The 21,180-nt window shown below is 33.2% G+C and overlaps 1 protein-coding gene across 3 annotated transcripts in view; it reads left to right on the forward strand.

Annotated features, from left to right (window-relative positions):
• Thoc2 (THO complex subunit 2) overlaps nt 1-21,180 on the forward strand; it is a 125,821-nt gene that overhangs the window by 71,599 nt on the left and 33,042 nt on the right. For all 3 annotated transcript variants that reach the window (XM_046468767.2, XM_058571554.1, XM_046468778.2), the window contains exons 13-21: nt 8,682-8,723; nt 9,150-9,280; nt 9,383-9,484; nt 13,736-13,820; nt 14,432-14,525; nt 14,938-15,018; nt 16,457-16,553; nt 18,141-18,258; nt 20,084-20,263. In XM_046468767.2, the coding sequence (XP_046324723.1) occupies nt 8,682-8,723; nt 9,150-9,280; nt 9,383-9,484; nt 13,736-13,820; nt 14,432-14,525; nt 14,938-15,018; nt 16,457-16,553; nt 18,141-18,258; nt 20,084-20,263 (930 nt within the window). The remainder of the gene's footprint in view (nt 1-8,681; nt 8,724-9,149; nt 9,281-9,382; nt 9,485-13,735; nt 13,821-14,431; nt 14,526-14,937; nt 15,019-16,456; nt 16,554-18,140; nt 18,259-20,083; nt 20,264-21,180) is intronic.

Consider the following 21,180-nt stretch of genomic DNA (forward strand, 5'->3'; position numbering starts at 1 on the left):
ACCTTAAGACATCTTTGCCCAACTCAAGACCTTGAAGCTAAAAAAAATATTCTTTCTTTTCAGTTGTAAAACAAAACACCCAAAAGAAGATCTAGAAATTGTTATAGGCACAAATATAGATTTCTCTATTGTTTGGTAATTGTATCTGATTTCAATTTTGGATAACAGGAACGTGTACAGAAAGATTAACAGCTGTGATATATTAATCCACTGACACCTGAAATATTTGACTTGGCTGTTAACTTTTTTGTTATTGTTTGTGGAGTCTTGCTAGGAACTCACTATCCTCTGCTTCAGCCTTCCTGAGTAGCTGGGAGTAGAGGTGTGGGCCACTATTGTGCAACTTGACTTGGCTTTTAATTTTTGGCTAGTAGATTTTTTTAATGCTCATAAATTTACACTGTGAAAAGGTATTGTAAAGAAATCTGTTAAGTAGTTAAATATAATCACACATCATTTACTGTGTAATATAGTCATATGAAAAGGAAGTATAACAATATTTCACCATCTTGATCCTTATAGTCTGAAAAAGGATGAGTGATTTTAAATTAATATGTGCTTCAAAAACAAGAGTTAGATCTTTCTCAGTGCATCATATCAGGAAGCATGTGAAGTCAATTTGTTTCTGTACTGGTGTTAACTTTGATCTTTGCTGCCAGGTTTCTCTATTATGCAGTTATTGTTTTTCCCTTTGTTGTTAATATATTTCTTGTGAGATGATACTTTGAGACTGTAAATAGCCTGTTTCTCATTATACTTTCACCTTACTAATGCTGTTCTTTTTAATTGAAAATCTTTTTTTAACCTTTTATTATTCATTTTTATGTGGTGTTGAGGATTGAGCCCAGTGCCTCACACATGGCTAGGCAAGTCCTCTACCACTGAGCTACTTAACCTCATCCCCTTAGTTGAAAATCTTAATGTTCATATCTCTTGTTCTGAAATTCTTTGACTATAAGTGTCATAAACTTAAAAGCAGGAAGCCTAAATCCAACTTGTGGAAATCCTATACATAAATATAAACATATACACTGTTGATATGAAGATATACAAATTGTTAGAGCTGTCATACTTGCCTTCCCCCCTTTACTTTTGCTGTGTTCCTCTTTTTCTCCATACTGTCCCATTTGTGCCTGTTTCCTTACCTCATTCCATTCTATTCTGTTCTTGGTAGAAAGGAGGAGAAAAATATATCTATTTTGACCACCAGGGCTAGTGTAAGAAGAAATCCTTCTTTTGTCATTACCAGGGTTGTGGTAGGAAAAGTGAATCTTTCCAATGATCTGAGTGACAATGTTGGTTCATTTTGCACAAAAAGGTATTTCACTATGACCAACACATAAAATTGCTTCTGAAGGGTGAATGTTGCCTTACTTTCAAATTATGCATTCGTAGTTAAACTTCTTTAACAAGTCTCATTTATAGCTTGGGGTTGCTTATGAATAAGTTTTAAAAGTGGCTTTTACCAGTTATTACTTAACAATAGTAATTTGCAATCATCTATTTCTCTGATTAGGTACATATATCTTTCTTAATTTTGAGGTATGTAATATAGGACTTTCTGGTATAGTATTTCACTCAGATTCATCAGGATCTGAGGTGGGACCTGAAAATTTTTATTTCTAGCAAGTACCTTGGTGATGTTTATGATGGAGTTCAAGATCAAATTGTTCTGCTATGTTAACCAGTTTTGTTCTTTTTGAGATTTAAAGGTGGTGGTGGTGATTTTATAGACTTATTACAAGGGACACATTTTGAACCATTAACATTTTCTTTCTTTGTAGACCACAGCTTTGACATGCCCATCTGACATATTCAAATTTTTTTCATAGCACTTTTTAAAGTATATTTTTAAGGGCAGTTTTAGGTGCAAAATTGAAGGTACAGAGGTTTCTCATGTACCCTGTTTTCTCACATATTTATAGCCTCCTTGTTATCAGTGTCCCTCACTGTTACAAGTGATGAAACTACACCAACACATCATTGTCACTCAAAGTCAAGTCTGTAGTTCATTTGTACATTCTGGGGATTTAAACAATATGATGACATTTATCCACTGTTATAGTATCTTAAACAGTATAATGACATTTATCCACTGTTATAGTATCTTAAAGAGTATTTTCATTGCCTTAAAGACCTTTTGTACTTTGTCTATCCATCCCTCCCTTTTGACTTCTAAGCCCTGTAAGACACTACCCTTTTTGCTATCTTTGCAGTTTTGCCATTTCCAGAATGTCATATACTGGCAGCCTTTTGTGGGTTTTCATCTGATAATTCAACCAAGATATAAAATATTTGAAAAATGAAAGTGAGGTCCCTTCACCTTCTGAATGTAGCCCTCATTGCTCTAAGGTTTATTTATAAAAAATGTTTTTTTCTCTCTTCTCCCCTCTCTCCCTCCCTAACAAGATTAGGGAGACAGTGTTATCTTTGATTCTCCTAGTTAACTTCCCTTGAATACACCCACTACAGGAAGGAGGATCTTGCTGAGGATCTGGGAAGTGAATATCTCCCAAAGTAACAAGTGAATACTAGCACACCATCAGCAGTCCCTGGGACCCCCTACTGGAATGTAACCCTTGAAAATTTTTTTAAAACCCCCCTATCCTTCCTGATCAGCAGAGTCACAGCCTTTGGGACCAGAGTCCCCTGTGTTTCTCCTTTGCTAGCAAAGCAATAAACCTTCTTTTTCCTTTTCCTCAAAACCTTGTTCTCATTATTAAATTGGCAGTGGGGACAGGGGTTTAGCTTTCGGTTACAAATTTTGGCACCCCACCTGGGACTTCCTTAATAAGACTCCTATAGTGCAAGAGTTAAAATCAAGAATCAATAAATGGGATGGAGTCAAACTAAAAAGTTTCTTCTCAGCAAAAGAAATGATCAGTGAGGTGAATAGAGAGCCTGCAGTTTGGGACCAAATTTTTACCACATGCACATTAGATAGAGCACTAATCTCTAGAATATATAAAGAACTAAAAAATCTTAACACCAAAAAAATAAACAACCTAATCAATAAATGGACCAAGGACCTGAACAGACACTTCTCAGAAGAAGATATACAATCAATTAACAAGTATATGAAATATTGTTCAACATCTCTAGCAATTAGAGAAATGCAAATCAAAACTAAGATATCATCTCACTCCAGTCAGAATGGCAGCTATTAAGAATACAAACAATAATATGTGTTGGCAAGGATGTGGGGGAAAAAAGGGCACACTCAAGCATTGCTGGCAGGATTGCAAGTTGGTGCAGCCAGTATGGAAAGCAGTATGGAGAATCCTTGGAAACCTGGGAATGGAACCACCATTTGACCCAGCCATTCCACTCCTCGGTCTATACCCAGAGGACTTAAAAACAGCACACTACATGGACACAGCCACATCAATGTTTATAGCAGCACAATTCACAATAGCTAAACCGTGGAACCAACCTAGATGCCTTTCAGTAGATGAATGGGCAGAGAAAATGTGATACACACACACACACACACACACCACACGACACATACACACCACACACACACACACACACACACTCAATGGAATACTATTCAGCATTAAAACAAAAGAAAATCATGGCATTTGCAGGTAAATGGATGGAGTTGGGGAAGATAATGCTAAGTGAAGTTAGCCGATCCCCCCCAAAAAAACAAATGCAAAATGTTTTCTGATAGAAGGATACTGATTCATAATGGGGTTGGAGGCAGGGAGGATTAGCTGAACTCTAGAATAGAGCAAAGGAGAGGGAGGGGGCATGGGGGTAGGAAAAATGGTGGAATGAGGTGGACATCATTACCCTAAGTACATGTATGGAGATATGAAATGGTGTGACTCTATTTTGTGTACAACCAGAGATATGAAAAAATATGCTCTATAAGTATATATGAATTGTAATGTCATATATAACAAAGTAGAATAAAAAAATTAGAAAATAAAAAAGTGTTTGTACTAAATATGTACTTTCTTGTCTTGTTATTATTCCCTAAATAATAACAATATAACAACTATTTACATAGTGTTCATGTTGTATTCAATATGTTAAGTATTTAGATGTTATTTAAATTATATGGGAGGATGAGTATATATTATATGCAAATAGTATGCCCTTTCTTTTTTATATTTCTAAACCTTTTTTTAAGTTTTATTGATTTCATTTTAAATACACGACAGCGGAATGCATTACAATTCTTATTATACAGAGTACATTTTTTCATATCTTTGTATATAGAGTATGTTCCCGCTAACTCATGCCTTTATACATGCACTTTGTTTTTTTTTTTTGCATTACAATTCTTTTTTAAAATATTTTTTAGTTGTAGATGAATACAGTATCTTTATTTTATTTATTTATTTTTTGTATGTGGAGCAGAGGATCGAACCCAGTGCCTCACACGTGAGGCAAGTGCTCAACCACTGAGCCATAGCCCTGGCCTGCATTACAATTCTTATTACACATATATACCACAAATTTTTCATATCTCTGTTTATATATAAAATATGTTGACATTGCTATTCAAGTCTTCATACATGTAATTTGGATAATGATGTCCATCACATTCCACTGCCCTTGCTAATCCCCTGCCCCCTCCCTTTCCCCCCTTCCCATCCCTCTTCCCTATCTAGAATTCATCTAATCCTCCCCTGCCTCCTCCCTTTCCCTCCCACCCTCTTCTTTATCTAGAATTCATCTAATTCTCCCCTGCCCCCCTCTCTACCCCACTATGAGTCAGCCTCCTTATATCAGAGAAAACATTCATCATTTGTTTTTGGGGGGTTGGCTAACTTCACTTAGCATTATCTTCTCCAACACCATCCATTTACCTGCAGATGCCATGATTTTATTCTCTTTTAATGCTGAGTAAAATTCCATTGTGTATATATGCCACATTTTTTTATCCATTCATCTACTGAAGGGCATTTAGGTTTGCTCCCCAGTTTAGGTATTGTGAATTGTGCTGCTGTAAACATTGAGGTGGCTGTGTCCCTGTAGTATGTTTGGATGTACCACAGCATATTTATCCATTCACCCACTGTGTTAGTCAGCTTTACATTGCTGTGATCAAAATACCCAGCGAGACCAACTTAAAGGAGAAGTTTATTTTGGGCTCAGAGTTTCAGGGTTCAGTCAGTGTTTGGCTGACTCCATCATTTTGAGCCCAAGGTTAGGGAGAACACCATAATTATGTATAATGAAATGCATTGTTGTTGTTATTATTTTGAGCAGTAATCTGTTAGATCACCTAAGAAAAAATAAAGGGTATTTGGGGGGGGGGGGCTTCAAGGTGGGTACTGGGGATTGAACCCAGGCTGAGCGGTCCTTTTTACTTTTAATTTTGAGACAGGGTCTTGCCAAGTTGCTGATGCTTGCCTTAAGCTTGCTATCTTCCTGTCTCAGTCTCTCAAATTGCTGAGTTTTTAGTTGTTGATAGACCTTTATTTATTTGTACATGGTGCTGAGAATGAGCCCAGTGCCTCCCATATGCCAGGCAAGTGCACTACTGTTGAGCCCCAGCCCCAGCCCCAGCCCTTTGTTAGTGTTTTTGATCTGTAGCATTTCTTTCTTTTGGTTCTTTCCTAGGATTTCCATCTCTCTGCTTACATTGCCCATCTGAGCTTGCATGCTTTTTACTTCATCCCTTAGCATATCAATTAAAGCTGTTTTTAACATCCCTGCCATATCTGAGTCTGGTTCTAATGCTTCAGATTGTCTTCAATTTGTCTTTTCCAGCTGTGTTTGATTTCATATTTCAATATGACTTGTAATTTTTCTTGGTAGCATGATTTGATGTACTAGATACAAAGAACTGTTGTAGATGCGCTTTTAGTATTATGGGTGCATATTATAGTCTTGTGTTTTAGGTCTCAGTCTTTTTTTTTTTTCTTAGTTGTAGATGGACACAATATCTTTATTCTACCAATGTGATAGGTAGGGAAACCATGTAATTTATTGTCTAAACCATGACTCTTTCTATTGAAATGTTGCGCTATTATACTGGAATAAAATGTAAGAGCCAGCACATATGGTCATCCTCTGTGTACGTAACCATGTTATCATTGTTCAGAATCATAATATTGTATTGACCAAAAATGAAATGTGGTAGAAGATAATACTTTTTCAATTAGTACCTTTAGATGATGTACTATCAACATTATTGTGTATTTCTAAGCATTAATAAAGTCTTAAGAGTTAAAAGCAAAATTGTGAACCAAAAACTGAAAGGTGATTGATAATCTCTTATACGAGCTTGTTAAGCTCATGTTCCTGTAACTTTTATTTGTGGATTATATTTGCCATTTTCTAAATTATTTTATAGGTCTTATTTGGATTCTTCCTAGCAAAAGTTTTCCTCACAGTATAGTTGTAATACATAAATATGAAGTTTTTAGCATAGTACATGACACCTAGTAGATACTCAATAAATGGTAGTTAATAAGAATGAGAAGAATAAGCATGGTGAAAATGGTGCCATAATTTAACTTCAGGTCCAGTCTGGTCATAGGCCTGAAGTATTTTTTATTTTCTCTTCTGAGATTAAGTATAATCGCAAGTAGTAGTTGAGATGTTCATGGATTAGAAGTACTAAAAAATAGATTGTTAGTAATAAAAATGTAATTTATGTAGTTATATCTATAACTTTTCCCTTTATTCCTTAACTCTCCCAAAGCCTCCCTCTTGATGGATGATCTATGTGATTTTTTTTTTTGTGCCCAGTACTGCTGTGCAGCCCAACCAGCTGTTCTGTCTTTATAGGGTGATATTGGAACTTGGTTTGGGCCATTGAGCTGATAGCCTCTCTAGACATATTTGTGAGTGTTCTGTCTTATTCAGACATAAAAATTAAATCACTACTTATAGTTTTGATCTTATAGTGATGTTAGCTTTTCAAATATAGGGGTTCTGTCCTGTTCAACTTTAAATTTTCATGTCTGGCATTTAGTAAACGGATAAATAAATATCTCTTATTACTCCCTCTCTTTTGCCTCCCTCCCATTATTTAGCCTGGCATTCAGTAAAAAATTGTAGTATTGTATTATGTGAAAGGAGAATCTTACATTACTCTGAATTAAAAAGCAAAGTAAACTCAAAGAAAAAGCATCAAGGGAGTGGAATTCATTTATCTTCTTACCAAACAAAAGAAAATTGCTTTTATTTGCTTTTACCTCTTGAATTATTTTTGTTCATTTTTGCTCTTATTAGCCTTTCATAGGAAGATTTCTTACTGCTCTTCTAGATGACTTTATTTCCCTGTTTCTTTTTCAAAATTCCCTGCTTATGAAATCCAGAGAATTGACACATAGATGTTATAGACTCATATGAATTACCTAGTAAGAGAATTAGGCTAGCTTAGTAATGAAGAAAATGTTTTATTTCTATGGTAAAAACTATATGTAGCAGTTTAAGGTTTGTTTGAATCATAGTATGTATTCTAGGAAAGGGTTAGCTTAACTTTAACATAATAGACTGTAAACTTAATTTTTTCCAATTATGGCATACCCTCATTTGTGTTTCCAAGTGTATATGTAGTATGCCACCACAATTACAATCCCCATACTTGAAACAAAACAACACAAAAACATCTATCTAAATTTGTTTTTACCAGGCCATTTCTCTGTAACCCAGTTCCTTACTTGGGAACAGGATATCTGCTGACTTAATTGTTTCTGTGAGGGGTAACCTTTTTGACCTGCCAATTTAAAATGAAGTGTTTGTATTCATTTTCCCATAAAGGAGACATGGTAGGTCCCAAACTAGTGTTAAGTGAAAATGTAGTATTTAGACTTCACTGTAGTTAGCATTCACTGAACTGCTTAAGTACAAAAACATATACATACACAAAATATGCTTATTTACCAAGAAAATAAGAACTTTGTTAGGTACATACTAGCTTTTATCTTTCTTGCACTTGCTATTGAACTAAATCCTTTCCAGAAATCTAGATTGTCCTTAGGTTCTTCAGTTGTCCTTTTGGCCTCTACACGCATTCCTCCAACCCTTTACCCTATAAACACACATAAGTACCATTTACTGCTTCATTTTGAATGAGTAGTCAACATTGTCAGTCATATCACTTTAGGGGACTATCTGCAAATTATGACATAACAGGAACTTAAGTTGATTTTTATTCAGTGAGTCCAAGTTAGGCAATGGTTTTGTCCTTATCAGCAATGTTTTTAATATTGGGCTGATTTTCAGTGAGTACTTTGGTAGCCATGAATTAAAACATAGCTTTAAATTTCTTCGTGTTTAATTTTCTTTTTGTGTTTTTGTTGCGTTATTGTTTGATTTTTTTTAAAAACTAATTCTGTAGAGGAAATATGGGTAGAAAATGCAAATGCATTATAACTAAATGATTGTACTGGCTGTAATTTTATAATATTTGGTTTTATACTATATACTTTCATCAATTTTAGGATGCTTTGGTTTATAATAAGGAGGTTGAGAAAAGAATTGGCTTATAAAACTTAAGATTCATGTGCCAAGAATGATTTGGAGGTTAGAAATATAGATAAAATTTAAGAATGTTAATTTTTCATAGGCTATATTTAGAATCTACAAGTGTGTAGAAGGTAAAAACAATTTGCTATTATGTGTAAGTTAATTTTTTTCAAATTAGAAACTATATTGTGACTGCATAATTTCAACCTTTGTATTTTATTATTTTTTTTTTTAAATTTTAGTTTCAGTCTGATGGAAGCAAACAAGAAGATAAAGAGAAAACGGTAAGAGATTGGAACAATCCAATAATGTATCTAATGTTTGTTTAGGTACAGCATATTGCAAATTTTACTGTGAATAAGCTTTAATCATCTGTGTAAATAATTATTTTATGCTTTACGTACTGAGTACAGCTTTTGGCAACTGTACAAAGTTACCTTTTTAAGATTAATATCCCTTTCTTTTGAAGATTAACATGTTGAGAAAGGAAGAGAGATAAAAGTCCCTCATTCCCTTGCTCTCCCTTTCCTTCTCTCACCCCATTTGCTATCTTGGATGGAGAAAAACAAGTAAGGACAGTGATAGGGTGGGGAATTAGATATTGTGTTATGAAATCAAGAAATGGTAATTTCTTCAAAAATTATTTTGAAGCTGGATTGGTATGGACCTCTTATTGATATAGTTTTTTTTTTTTCCTCCTTTCTTCTTAGGAAGTTATCCTTAGCTGTTTGCTTAGCATTACTGACCAGGTACTACTTCCATCTCTTTCTTTGATGGACTGCAATGCTTGTATGTCTGAGGAACTATGGGGGATGTTTAAAACATTTCCCTATCAGCATAGGTAAATACACATTATTTTTCTATTTTTAACTACTAGTAATTCTAGTGTATTAACCTCCAAGTATTTAACTTTTCCTAATTCTTCATCTCATCATTTTTTAAGATATCATCTGTATGGCCAGTGGAAGAATGAAACTTATAACAGTCACCCACTTTTAGTAAAAGTTAAAGCTCAAACAATAGACAGAGCCAAATATATCATGAAGTAAGTTTTAATTTATTTTTCTTCATATTAATCTAAACTATATCTGGATTTAATTTACTTTGTTTAAGGTAGCTTGTGTCAGCACCTCAGTTTTGAGAAAGCACATAAATATTTACTAAAGGAATAGCTGATTATATACTGTAGATGGAATATGAATTTTTGTGATTTTTTTAGCTCATTTTAACTACCAAGTTAATGTTTTCATAGTTGTCTATGTATAAAATCTAATAAAAATTCTCTAAATGCATCATATTATAGGATGAGTTCTTTAAAAAAAAAGACAGCCTGCTGTGGCTTTTCTTTAATTTGCATAATACAGTTGATGGTTTATGCAAGGTTGTCACAGTTCTAGGAATTTCTTCCACTGATAGTTATTCTAATAAAGATGTTTTATCTGTTCTGCGTAATTGAATTAGACCTTCCTATCTCCATAGGGAGCCAACTTTCAAGAAATTTCTTTTATTTGTGTGCTTTTATTTTATGTCATTAAAAATGTAAGAGTAATGTTAATTCTACTTCCTGGTAGACTAGTTTAATTATAAAGCTTATATACTTCTGATTAGTATCACTTTTGATACTAAATACACTTGCTGTATTTGTATGTGTTTTCAGCAAGGCTGTATTATCAGTTGTTGTTCCACTTATAAATTCATGCAGTGGTATGGCCATTCTAATTAAAAGTTGTATACTCTTTAGTTTAACTAGATTTAATAGTATGCACTGATGATGTCCTTGCTCAATGATAGTGTCTTTAGTCACAGTCTGCTGGGAGCTGTGCAGAGTCACAATCTGGTTTAATAGGTGCTCTTTTATATTATGTATGAAATGCTATGGGAGGATAGACAAAATAGTGAATTATTTTGCCTAGGCAAGTTCTTATTCGAGTTATTAGGCCTGGTTTTCCTGAAAGAGTTCTGATCTTTAAAGTTCTCCAGGTACAGTTTCTCAGTTAAGAAAAGTTAATATTTATGGAGCTATTACTATGTGTGCTAGGCACTGAACTAAGTGCTTTATTAGATTCTTTAATAATATTAAATATTATTAAATTCCTTGAATTCATTTCATCTATTCTCTCTACCACTATAACCTTGGTTCTTTGATCTGGAGTATTACAGTGCCTTATATTATTCTTTTACTTCAAAATCCTTTGCCTACTGACCATTGCCTGCAGGTTGTATGTCAAGCTTTATGACATGGTGAGGTAAGAGATTCTACCTCGAGCTGTACTGAGCCTAAATGTATTTCCTAAATGTATCATGGTCTCCTTAGCTTTACTTCCTTTGCATATATTTTTGTTTCCTATATTTGTACAGGTTTTTCCCTTACCTCCCTTTCCCTTCTCCATTGGTGATTCATTCTTGGAGAGGAGCTCCAGTGTCACTTCTCTGAAACTTTCCCTAGCACATACTACCCAAATTCATTGATTGTCTTTTATTTGTGCCATCGGTATTCCTTAGGCAAATAATGCTAGCATATCACTTAAGTACATTGCTATGATTGTTTTCTTTTTTTAAAAAAAAAAAATCTCTTTAAAGTTGATATGTTCATATATATCTTAAATCTAAAGAGGTATATAGAGTTTATATGTAAGTGAGATTGTATAGTGAGTGTCTTTCTGTGCCTGGCTTGTTTCACTTAGTATAATGTCCTCCAGTTTCATCCATATTGCCTTGAATCCAATTTCTTTCTTTTTAAAAACTGTATAGTAAAAAGTCTACCAGAAGCTGTGGGGGTGAGGGAAGGCATGGAGAAAGGGGAGATGTTGATCAAAGAATATAAAATTTCAGTTAGATTTGAGGAATAAGTTTTAGTGATCTCTTGTACTGCATGGTGACCACAGCTGATGATAATGTTTATTTCAGAATTGCAAAAAGAATAGATTTTTAGTCTTAGCACCACACACACACATGCATGTGCACATACTCAAAGATAACTTGGTGGGGTGATGGAATGTTAATTAGCTTGATGGAATCTTTCTATAGTGCATAAATAGATCAAAACATCCCAATTTGCCCCATAGATATATAAAAATTTTAAAAAGTAAAAAAGTTATGCCATAAAAGGTCTCTTATCCTATTATCCTTTCATTCAGTTACTCCCCAAGGGGTAGGGGGAGTAATCAATGTTTAGTTCCTTCCTTCCTTTCATTTATTTATTTATTTATTTAACAGTTCAGGGTTTAGTTTCTTATTTATCTTTCCAGATAATTTTATGTATGCACAAGGCAATACAAATATATTATCCTCACTTAAAAAAATATTTTTACTTGTAGTTGGATACCACACCTTTTTAAAAATATATTTTTAAGTTGTAGGTGAACACAATACCTTTATTTTATTTTTATGTGGTGCTGAGGATCTAACATAGTGCCTCACGCATGCTAGGCAAGTGCTGTACCACTGAGCCACAACCCCAGCCCAGTACCTTTATTTTATTTGTTTGTTTTTATGTGATGCTGAGGATTGAATCTAGTACCTCACACACACTAGGCAAGTGCTCTACTACTGAGCAATAGTCCCATCCCTTATTCTCACTTTTTATATTATTGATAGAATATAAGTACTGTTCTGAAAAATTTTAAGACTATAGAAATTTAAAACATGGATTTAAATCTGTTTCCCTTTATATCAAGCTCGAGAGCAGGAACTGTTATTCGTCTTTGTATTCCTGATACTTAGCATTTTTGTATGTCATACTGGGCATTAATATGAATTAATTAATTGATGAATAAAAATATAATTTATCATAGAAAAATATGCACAGAGTTTTTAATACACTTGGATTATTGTTGCATTTGTAAATTGGAACTGTAAACCAGGCTTGAACAATATGAGTTTGATATTGTTTGAACTTTTTACACTGAGAGTGGACAATATTAATTATTACTTGTAGAATTTCTTTTTTTAAAAAATATTTACTTTTTAGGTTTTTTAGGTGGACACAATATCTTTATTTTATTTTTATGTGGTGCTGAGGATCGAACCCAGTGCCTCATGCATGCCAGGCGAGTGCGCTACCACTTGAGCCACGTCCCAAGCCCCTACTTGTAGAATTTCACAAGGTTTGAATATTGCTTAAAACATGAACTTGCTGTAGGGCATTTAATAATTCATTCTACAAGTGCTTACTGATTATATTTTATGTGCCAGATACCATGGTAGCTTGAGGGTAAGGCATAATCAAGTAAATATTCATTTTAATTTCTGTTTGTTTGCCCTCTTCTCCCCATAGTGGAGGCAGAAGGGAGTGGAATCAAAAGTAGGGAAGGGTTAGCCTTGGCAAATAGGTGGAGACAGGTGGTAGTAAGTTTGAAGCTGGAACAGAATATAGCCAAAGTTTAAAACTACTGTTCTCTTTTCTGGAAGCAGGAGCAAGAAACTGGGCAGTGGAAAATGGGAAAGGAAAATGGCCAATGATGAAATCATTTTAATTATTGGGTTTGTTTTGTCATAAGATTCTTGAGATGATTATGTCATTTGTTATTTTTAGAATGATCACAGTCCCTGATTTATATACCAAATTCACAATGTAAAATTCTTTTAAGGAAAAAACTTCTTTCCTTTCACATATAATTGTTTTGTGAAAAGTCTCTCAAGTTTTTGAATTTATTGTGTAAAATTTTCATCAGAAGTATTTAAGTTTTGGTGTAATAATTGTTTTGAGCTGTAAAAGTTTTATTGATATAAGTTTGCAGAATGTTGGTAAAAGACTTCCAAGCAGAAGAAGAAATAAAGAGGAAGGAAAGAAGTAGAATTTATTTTTTTTAAATAGTTTAACTTGAATAGAAAAGCAGAGAACATTCATATCAAGGAGTATAACATTGACTATTACTTCTTTACGGTCACTGAGCCAGATGGCATGAGGCATTTGATTGCATTATACCAAATTTGATATTTTAATCTCTAAGCTTATAAATGAGCACTTCTAAATCTAAAAATGATTATGACATTCTATAAAAAGAATTTTATATACTTATAGAGTACATTAAAAATTTTACTGCTTATTAGATTATTAGTATAAAATGGAAATGTGTATTTTATAAATGTTACACATTTGATATCCTCTGGGAGACACCCTAACCTAACTACTACAATAGAGTATATGATAAATACAGTTGTTTACATGGATTCATATTGGATATTTGGGAAAGAACTATTGTCCAGTCCCCTAACCCCATGATATAACAAAGCTGTCAACATGATGGGTAATGTTACTTAAGATGATCCCTGCCACCTTTCTCTCCCCTTGTAGGCGTTTAACCAAGGAAAATGTGAAGCCTTCAGGAAGACAAATTGGGAAGTTGAGCCACAGCAATCCAACCATTTTGTTTGATTATGTATGTTTTAAGATTAATATTATTTTAAGGAATTTTTCTTTGGGTTGTCTTTAATACAGAAATTGAAATAGATATAATCTTAAAATTGTTTGGTAGTTTTAGGAAAAAAATTTAAGCAAATGGAACATTTGGTTGTACTAAGAAAACTTACTACACAATGTAATACATTGACTTATTTTTGTAGTAATACACAATAGCACTGCAAATATAAATACCCTGTTATCTTGTTTACCATATTTTCATTCTTAGAAGCATTATTTGTTGATTTTAGCTTTTAGAAGCATTTGAATAGCATTTCATTGTGATTCAGATATAACACTGTGACTTTCATTTCTTTGATTCAAAAACACATTTAACATGAGACTAGCCTCTCTCTTTTCAAAATCCATGTTTAGACTCCCTGGAATTATTTCTTAGTTGTAAAGTGTAGACTAAGAAAATATTCTCTAAGGCATTGATAGAATAATAAATTTTGTATAAATGTAAAATTATAGGAAAACATTTTAATTATAAGCATTGTTTGTACTGGAAAATTGTAGCCATCACTTAGTTGGCATAGTAGTTCTCTTTTGTTTAGTTAATGACATCTGTTTTTTGTTGCTATCTTCCAGATCTTGTCACAAATACAGAAATATGATAATTTAATAACACCTGTAGTTGATTCATTGAAATACCTCACATCATTGAATTATGATGTCTTGGCCTGTATCCTTTCAAGTGAAGGAATACATAGATTTCCCATTAATGGTGAATGATTTATTTTCATTCTAATTTCTTTTAGTAACCAAATGAGGTTAATTCAGGTGGATTATCTGAAGTTTGGCCCAGCAAGATTGTGAGCTGGAGAATGAGTGTCTCTACACTTGTGTGAGTGCCTTTGTGTTATATAAAGGCATTAGGTTTATCAAACATCTTGGTATAGGTGGAGTCTATCTTGTTTGTTGAAAGGTAGAAAAGAGACTAAAGAAGAAAAGTTGGTATTACAATGAATATTTGTCAATAATTTGTAATTACTTGAAGCAAACAGTTTTATTTTTCTCTCAAGATGCATTTTTTGTTTGTTGTGAGGGTCTTTGTTAGAGATGTAGTTAAATATTTTTTTCTTAATGTATGAAAGATTGTATCATTGAAGCTTTGGCTAATCCAGAAAAGGAGAGAATGAAACATGATGACACAACCATCTCAAGCTGGCTTCAGAGTAAGTAATTTTATTTTTTCAAAGATGAGATTACTGTTGGTGATAACTGCTATGTTTTGTATTATTGCCTATGCTTAAAAACTTTCTTAAAATTTATTTATTTGTAGTTTTTAGATATACGTCACAATAGAGTGTCATACATGGGGTGCAACGTATTACAATTTTGATCCCATTCTTGTGGTTGAACATGATGTGTATTTATACTGGTTATGTATTCATATATGAACATAGGAAAGTTATGCCCAATTCATTCTACTGTCTTTCCTATTCTCCCCACTTCCCTTCATTACTCTTTGTCTGATCCTATGAACTTCTATACAAGAATATATTTGTCGAGGGCTCTTAAGAATAATGAGGCACTCAGATGTGTACACAGTGTCCAAGTCCTTTGCTATATAATACTTATTGATTTTCCAAACTTGAGACCATTATTGACTATGGTAGAGTTTGGGGTACCATTACCTGGGAGATAAAAATCCCCTTCTTTTAAATCACTGTTTTTTTTTTTTAATATTTATTCTTAAGTTATAGGTAGACATAATATCTTCATTTTACATTTATGTGGTGCTGAGGATTGAACTTTAGCACTTTACCACTGAGCCACAACCCCAGCCCCTAAATTACTGTTATTTTAAAGGAGTTGATCTTACGGGGAACTGGTCGCACTCCTTCTCAGTTCTCTTTCTTTCAACCTGATGTGTCTGATATCTGAATTGTGCACTGGTTCCCTATTATCCTATAACATCTAAAATATTTAATAAGTCATACAAGTTGTTCTAATGGAATCAGGTTACTGTTTTAGCCTCATGTTTTCACCCTCCCCAATATTCTAGGCTCCATTAATCTGAACTTCTTGCACTTTCCAGGGACCTTTTGCACTATTTGTTAAAACTGATCTTTTGTCTACTTTTTGGTCTGCAATGCTTTACCTCTTTCCTTGGTGCTTTACAACTAGTAGCATGTTTCTAGACAAAAAAAAAAAAAATTTGATTCAAACTTTCAAGAGGGGTATTTTATCATTGAAGTTTACTCTGTGATCTGCAAGATTTTTGTTGTGTCCTCATTAATCAGGTGGCATAGGTTTGAATCATTACTTTGTACTGTGTGACCAGGAGCAAATTATATGACATATATTGGCCTCATCAGTACATTTATTCCAATCTAAGATAATTGTTGCAAGCATTAAATGAGATAGTCTATGTAAAGTGTTCGATACGCTGTTTTACACACACACACATACACACACACATACACTCACACTCTCAGTAAATGTTAGCTATCACTATTCATTTGTATTCTGTTGCCTGTGCTTGCTTTAAAAACTTTTTAAAAATTTATTTGTAGTTTTTAGATATACAAGTGGCATCAGCAATATAATCATTCCTACCTCATTTTGTTTTATGAACTGTTTATTCTTTTTTTAAAAACAAATATATAGGTCTGGCTAGTTTCTGTGGTGCGGTTTTTCGTAAATATCCAATTGATCTTGCTGGTCTCCTTCAGTATGTGGCCAATCAACTCAAAGCAGGCAAAAGGTAATCATAACATATGTAAATGAAATTCAATAATTAGAGTGCATCTGTGGTTTTGGAATATTGAGATTGTTATTATCCTGAAAGACTACTTGTTGATTATAGGCTCAAGTAGAACAGTTGCTCACTTATTTATATGGAATTTTTAATGAAGAGAAATTATAATTTAATACAAAGAGAGACACCCTTTTTCAGAAATAAATGTAATATTTGCCTATAAATGTAGCTCACTAAAAAGATACATTTACCTAATTTGACTGCCTGTTAGGCTTTTGAGTAAATAGTTAACATGGTATATTGTATATCCTCTCATGACAAAGCATATTGTGCTTCTGGGCAGTAATTTACCACATTGAGCATCTGGTAGGAACATGTTTATTTTAAAGGTTTGTATAGTATCTTTAAAGTATAATTTTTAAAATTTGAACTTAACATGTACATAAGGCTTATATAACTTTTGGACAGTGTTCTCTTCTTTATAAGTACCTAAATTTATTTAATTCTGGTCCAATATTAGTACTTATAGTGAATTAGTATGTAAATTAAGCATCATCAGCAGTAAATTGGCTAGTATCACAGAAATTGAATTTTTTTCCTAAAAGCTTTTTTTTAAAAATTATTTTTTTAGTTATACTTGGACACAATACCTTTATTTTTATGTGGTGCTGAGGATTGAACCCAGGGCCTTGCACATGCGAGGCAAGTGTCCTCCCACTGAGCCACAACTCTAGCCCCTCCTAAAGCTTTTTGATAGCTTTTAGTTTGTTTGCTTTCTATCCGTTGTTTTAAAGAAGTATTAAAGTGATTCTTGACTGATTTCTTATTTTGACTTTGTGAAAACATTTTAGAATGTATAGACCCAGGATTTTGTCAACAGATCATTTATCAGCTATTCCTATACATTTTACTGTCTGTAGGCTAGAAGAACACACATCTTTTAATCTATACTCAGTATAGATATATTTTCTGTACTGTGAATATATTTTTGTGATCATCTGATTAAAACACAGTTTAAAGAAAAATTATTTCATTGGTACTTGTATACTAATTTGCACGATAACTCGCTTTTGAAATTGGGTCCACTTACGAAGATGAAATATGAATAGTAGATTAAGTATTAGAGTTACAGAACTTGATAACTATGCTGTAGTTATATAAAAGAATTGCTCTGCTTTTAAAAAATGTGTTCTTAGGAATTTTAGGGAATAAAAGACCATGATTTAAATAATTCATCTCAAATTGTTCAAAAATCCTGTGCGTGCATAGAACGGGAAGGAGAGAAAATGCAAAAGATAAAAGCAAACGAGTAAAAGTGGTAAAAGTAGATGAAATTGGGGTATAGGGTATGAGTGTGCTTTATACTCTTTTCATAATTTGTATCCTATGTGTAAGTTTGAAATTATTTCCAAGTAAAAAGTTAAACATGCATAAAATATTTTTTCAGAATAGTTCTTTAAAAACCATGTTAACCTTTCCTCCATGTGTATGTACAAATAATTGGGGCATTCTCAGTATATTAATTATAATGTAGTGTGGCTTTCATATTGGATGTTTTAACTATCGAATATTTGTTTTTACTTTTTGGAATAGTTTTGACCTGCTTATATTAAAAGAAGTGGTACAAAAAATGGCAGGAATAGAAATTACAGAGGAAATGACAATGGAGCAACTAGAGGCCATGACTGGTGGGGAGCAGCTAAAAGCTGAGGTAAGAGTTGCTATTTTTGTTTACTGACTTTTAAAATTTAGAATGTACACTGATCACACCTCATCTTTGGTTTTGTATTTCAAGGTTTCAATTAATCCATAGTCAATCATGGTTCAAAAATATGAAATAGAAAAATCCAGATATAATTATTATATATAATATATATATGTAATATAATATAAAACATAATGATTATAAGTCTTTTTTTTTTTGACCGGAGGGCTTCTTTTTTTTTCCGGCCCAGACGAGGGCTCCAGCCCACTTACCAGATACACTTAAAATGTAAATACAAGCTTCCAGAACAAATGCTACAACACAAAACAGAAACACATCGATTATAAGTCTTAATTTGAACTCCATTCTGCGTAGCATGATGAAGGATGAAGTCATGCCTCTCACTTATTCTCACCTGGGATGTGAATCATCCCTTTGTCCAGCATATTTATGTTGTATATGCTAACAGCCCATTAGCCACTTAGTAGCCTTCTCAAGTTATCAGATTGATGATATAAATAGGTGTCTTCCTTATCAGATTGATCATCATAGTACTTGAATTCAAGTAACACTTCACTTAAGTAGGCTCATGCTACATCATAATGCCTGTGTCCTTCATGTCATCACATAGATATTTTATCATCTTGCATCATAAGAAAGGAAAGTACAGTACAATAAAATATTTTGAGGCAGGGAGAGAACATCCACACATAATATCACATAATTTTTATTGTGATATATTCTTATAATTCTTTATCAGTTACTATTAATAACTTACAGTGCCTAATTTATATATTAAACTTTATCATATATGTATGCCTGTATAGAAAACATGCTGTATGTTTATAATTTGATGCTATCTGTGGTTTCAAAAATATACAATGAATTTTGGAATATATATAAGGTATATATATATTATAAGGTAGCACTACTATGTTCATGGTCATAGTCAAAAATTTAAACAGTAGCTCCGTGCAGTGGTGCACATCTGTAATCCCAGTGGTTCGGGAGGCTGAGACAGGAGAATCGTGAATTCAAAGCTAGCCTCAGCCAAAGTGAGACACTAAGCAACTCAGTAAGACCCTGTCTCTAAGTAAAATACAAAATAGGGTTGTTGGGAATGTGGTTCAGTGGTTGAGTGTCCCTGAGTTCAATCCCCTGTACCCCCCTCCAAAAAAAGGGAGGGAATGTTCCAGGTGTGATGGTATACAACCATAACTCCAGCAGCTCAGGAGGCTGAGGCAGGAGGATTGTGAGTTCAAAGCCAGCTCAGCCATTTAATGAGGCCCTAAGCAACCCTGTCTCTCTCTGAGTTTGATCCCAGGTATGAAGCCCCCCAAATTTAAACAATATATAAGTATATAAAGCCAATGTCAAAGCCATATGTGTCCCCTTTCAGCAACCATACTACCTCCCTTTAAAAAAACTGAGATATATTAGTTATAGTAATCTTTTTAAAAAAACAGTATAAAAGACAGTTTTACATGTGTACTAAAAAGAAGTTCTAGATCTTCAGTGCTCAGTGATATCCTCAGTGATATGCATAGTAACTCTGTTGAACCTTTTCCACATTGAATAAAAATTGACAAGGGACTGCAAAGTGAAAAAATGGAAAGTATGCAGAAGTTTAAATACAATTAACAGTTATCTTTAATTCAGTGTGATCAATAACAGTGTCATTAGAATAAATTTATGAAAAAAGGAAGGAATATCAAATGTAGGAATGTTTTATTTTCAAAATTATGACTTAGCTTTCTTCTATGTCTTTATCAAGTCAGAGGGTATGGGCTATGTGCACTGTATGCCAGTAAATTTATTTTCTCTTATGCAGGGTGGTTATTTTGGCCAGATTAGAAACACTAAAAAATCCTCTCAGAGATTAAAGGATGCATTATTGGACCATGATCTTGCTCTTCCTCTCTGTTTGCTTATGGCTCAGCAGAGGAATGGGGTAATCTTTCAGGAAGGCGGAGAGAAACATTTGAAACTTGTGGGAAAGCTCTATGACCAGGTAAGTTAAAGTGACTTTTGTATTGATGTAGATTTTTAAGTCCTGATAAAGGGAAATAGAGAACGTGACATAATTTGGAAAATTTCAATTTTGCACGTCATGTGAGTGGGAAAGAGCAGTAATGTTCAAATGGGCATTCTTAAATTAGGGCCTCTATTTCTGTACAGTTTTTGGTATTTAAGAGATGTCTGTAGGAGATGTTATAGTATGTGTAATGTTTTTAGTTAAATATCCTATTATTAAATTCCTGCAATTTCAAGTTGTTTCTTTTCCTATCTTTATTTATCTCTGGAAATCTGGAATTCAATCACAACATAGTAGATGCCATCTCATTTTTTTTTGTAATATGGTTGGTGATAGTTAAACACATTTAGTGTGCTAATTGTAGGTTTTAGTGCTTAATATTTATGTATACTATAAAGTTTTCATCTTTTAACAGCAAAGGAATTGGATTTGATTTGCCTGTGCATATTATTTTATGTAATTTTAGGTAAATATATTCTATTTAAAATGCCAAATAATAGCTTGGAACTTAAGAGGCTTAATTGACTATTAAAGCCTTAGATTAATCAACCTATTAGGGCCTTGGCATCTTCTTTGTGATATGATTTTGTGATTGTGTTTGTAAGTTGTCTTTAGATGTAAAATTTGTAGTTTTTTGACAATAGTAAAATATTTATTTGGCCAATATATATGTGAAAGCATCAGATTTACGTTTTTAAAAATTTTTAATTGACATAAGAATTATGTATTTATGGGGTGTAGTGTGATAATCAGCTATATACAGTGTGTAATGACTAAATTACAATTAGCGTTTCCATCTCCTTAAACATTTATCATTGCTTTGTGTTGGAAACCTTGTAACTCCCCTTTTCTAGTTCTTTGTAAAATATATTGTTGTAAGCTATAATTTGCCT

Source organism: Marmota monax, unplaced genomic scaffold (assembly GCF_021218885.2).
Source record: "Marmota monax isolate L192 unplaced genomic scaffold, Marmota_monax_Labrador192_F-V1.1 WCK01_AAM20220418_F8-fsc00054, whole genome shotgun sequence".
NCBI classification, from domain to species: domain Eukaryota; kingdom Metazoa; phylum Chordata; class Mammalia; order Rodentia; family Sciuridae; genus Marmota; species Marmota monax.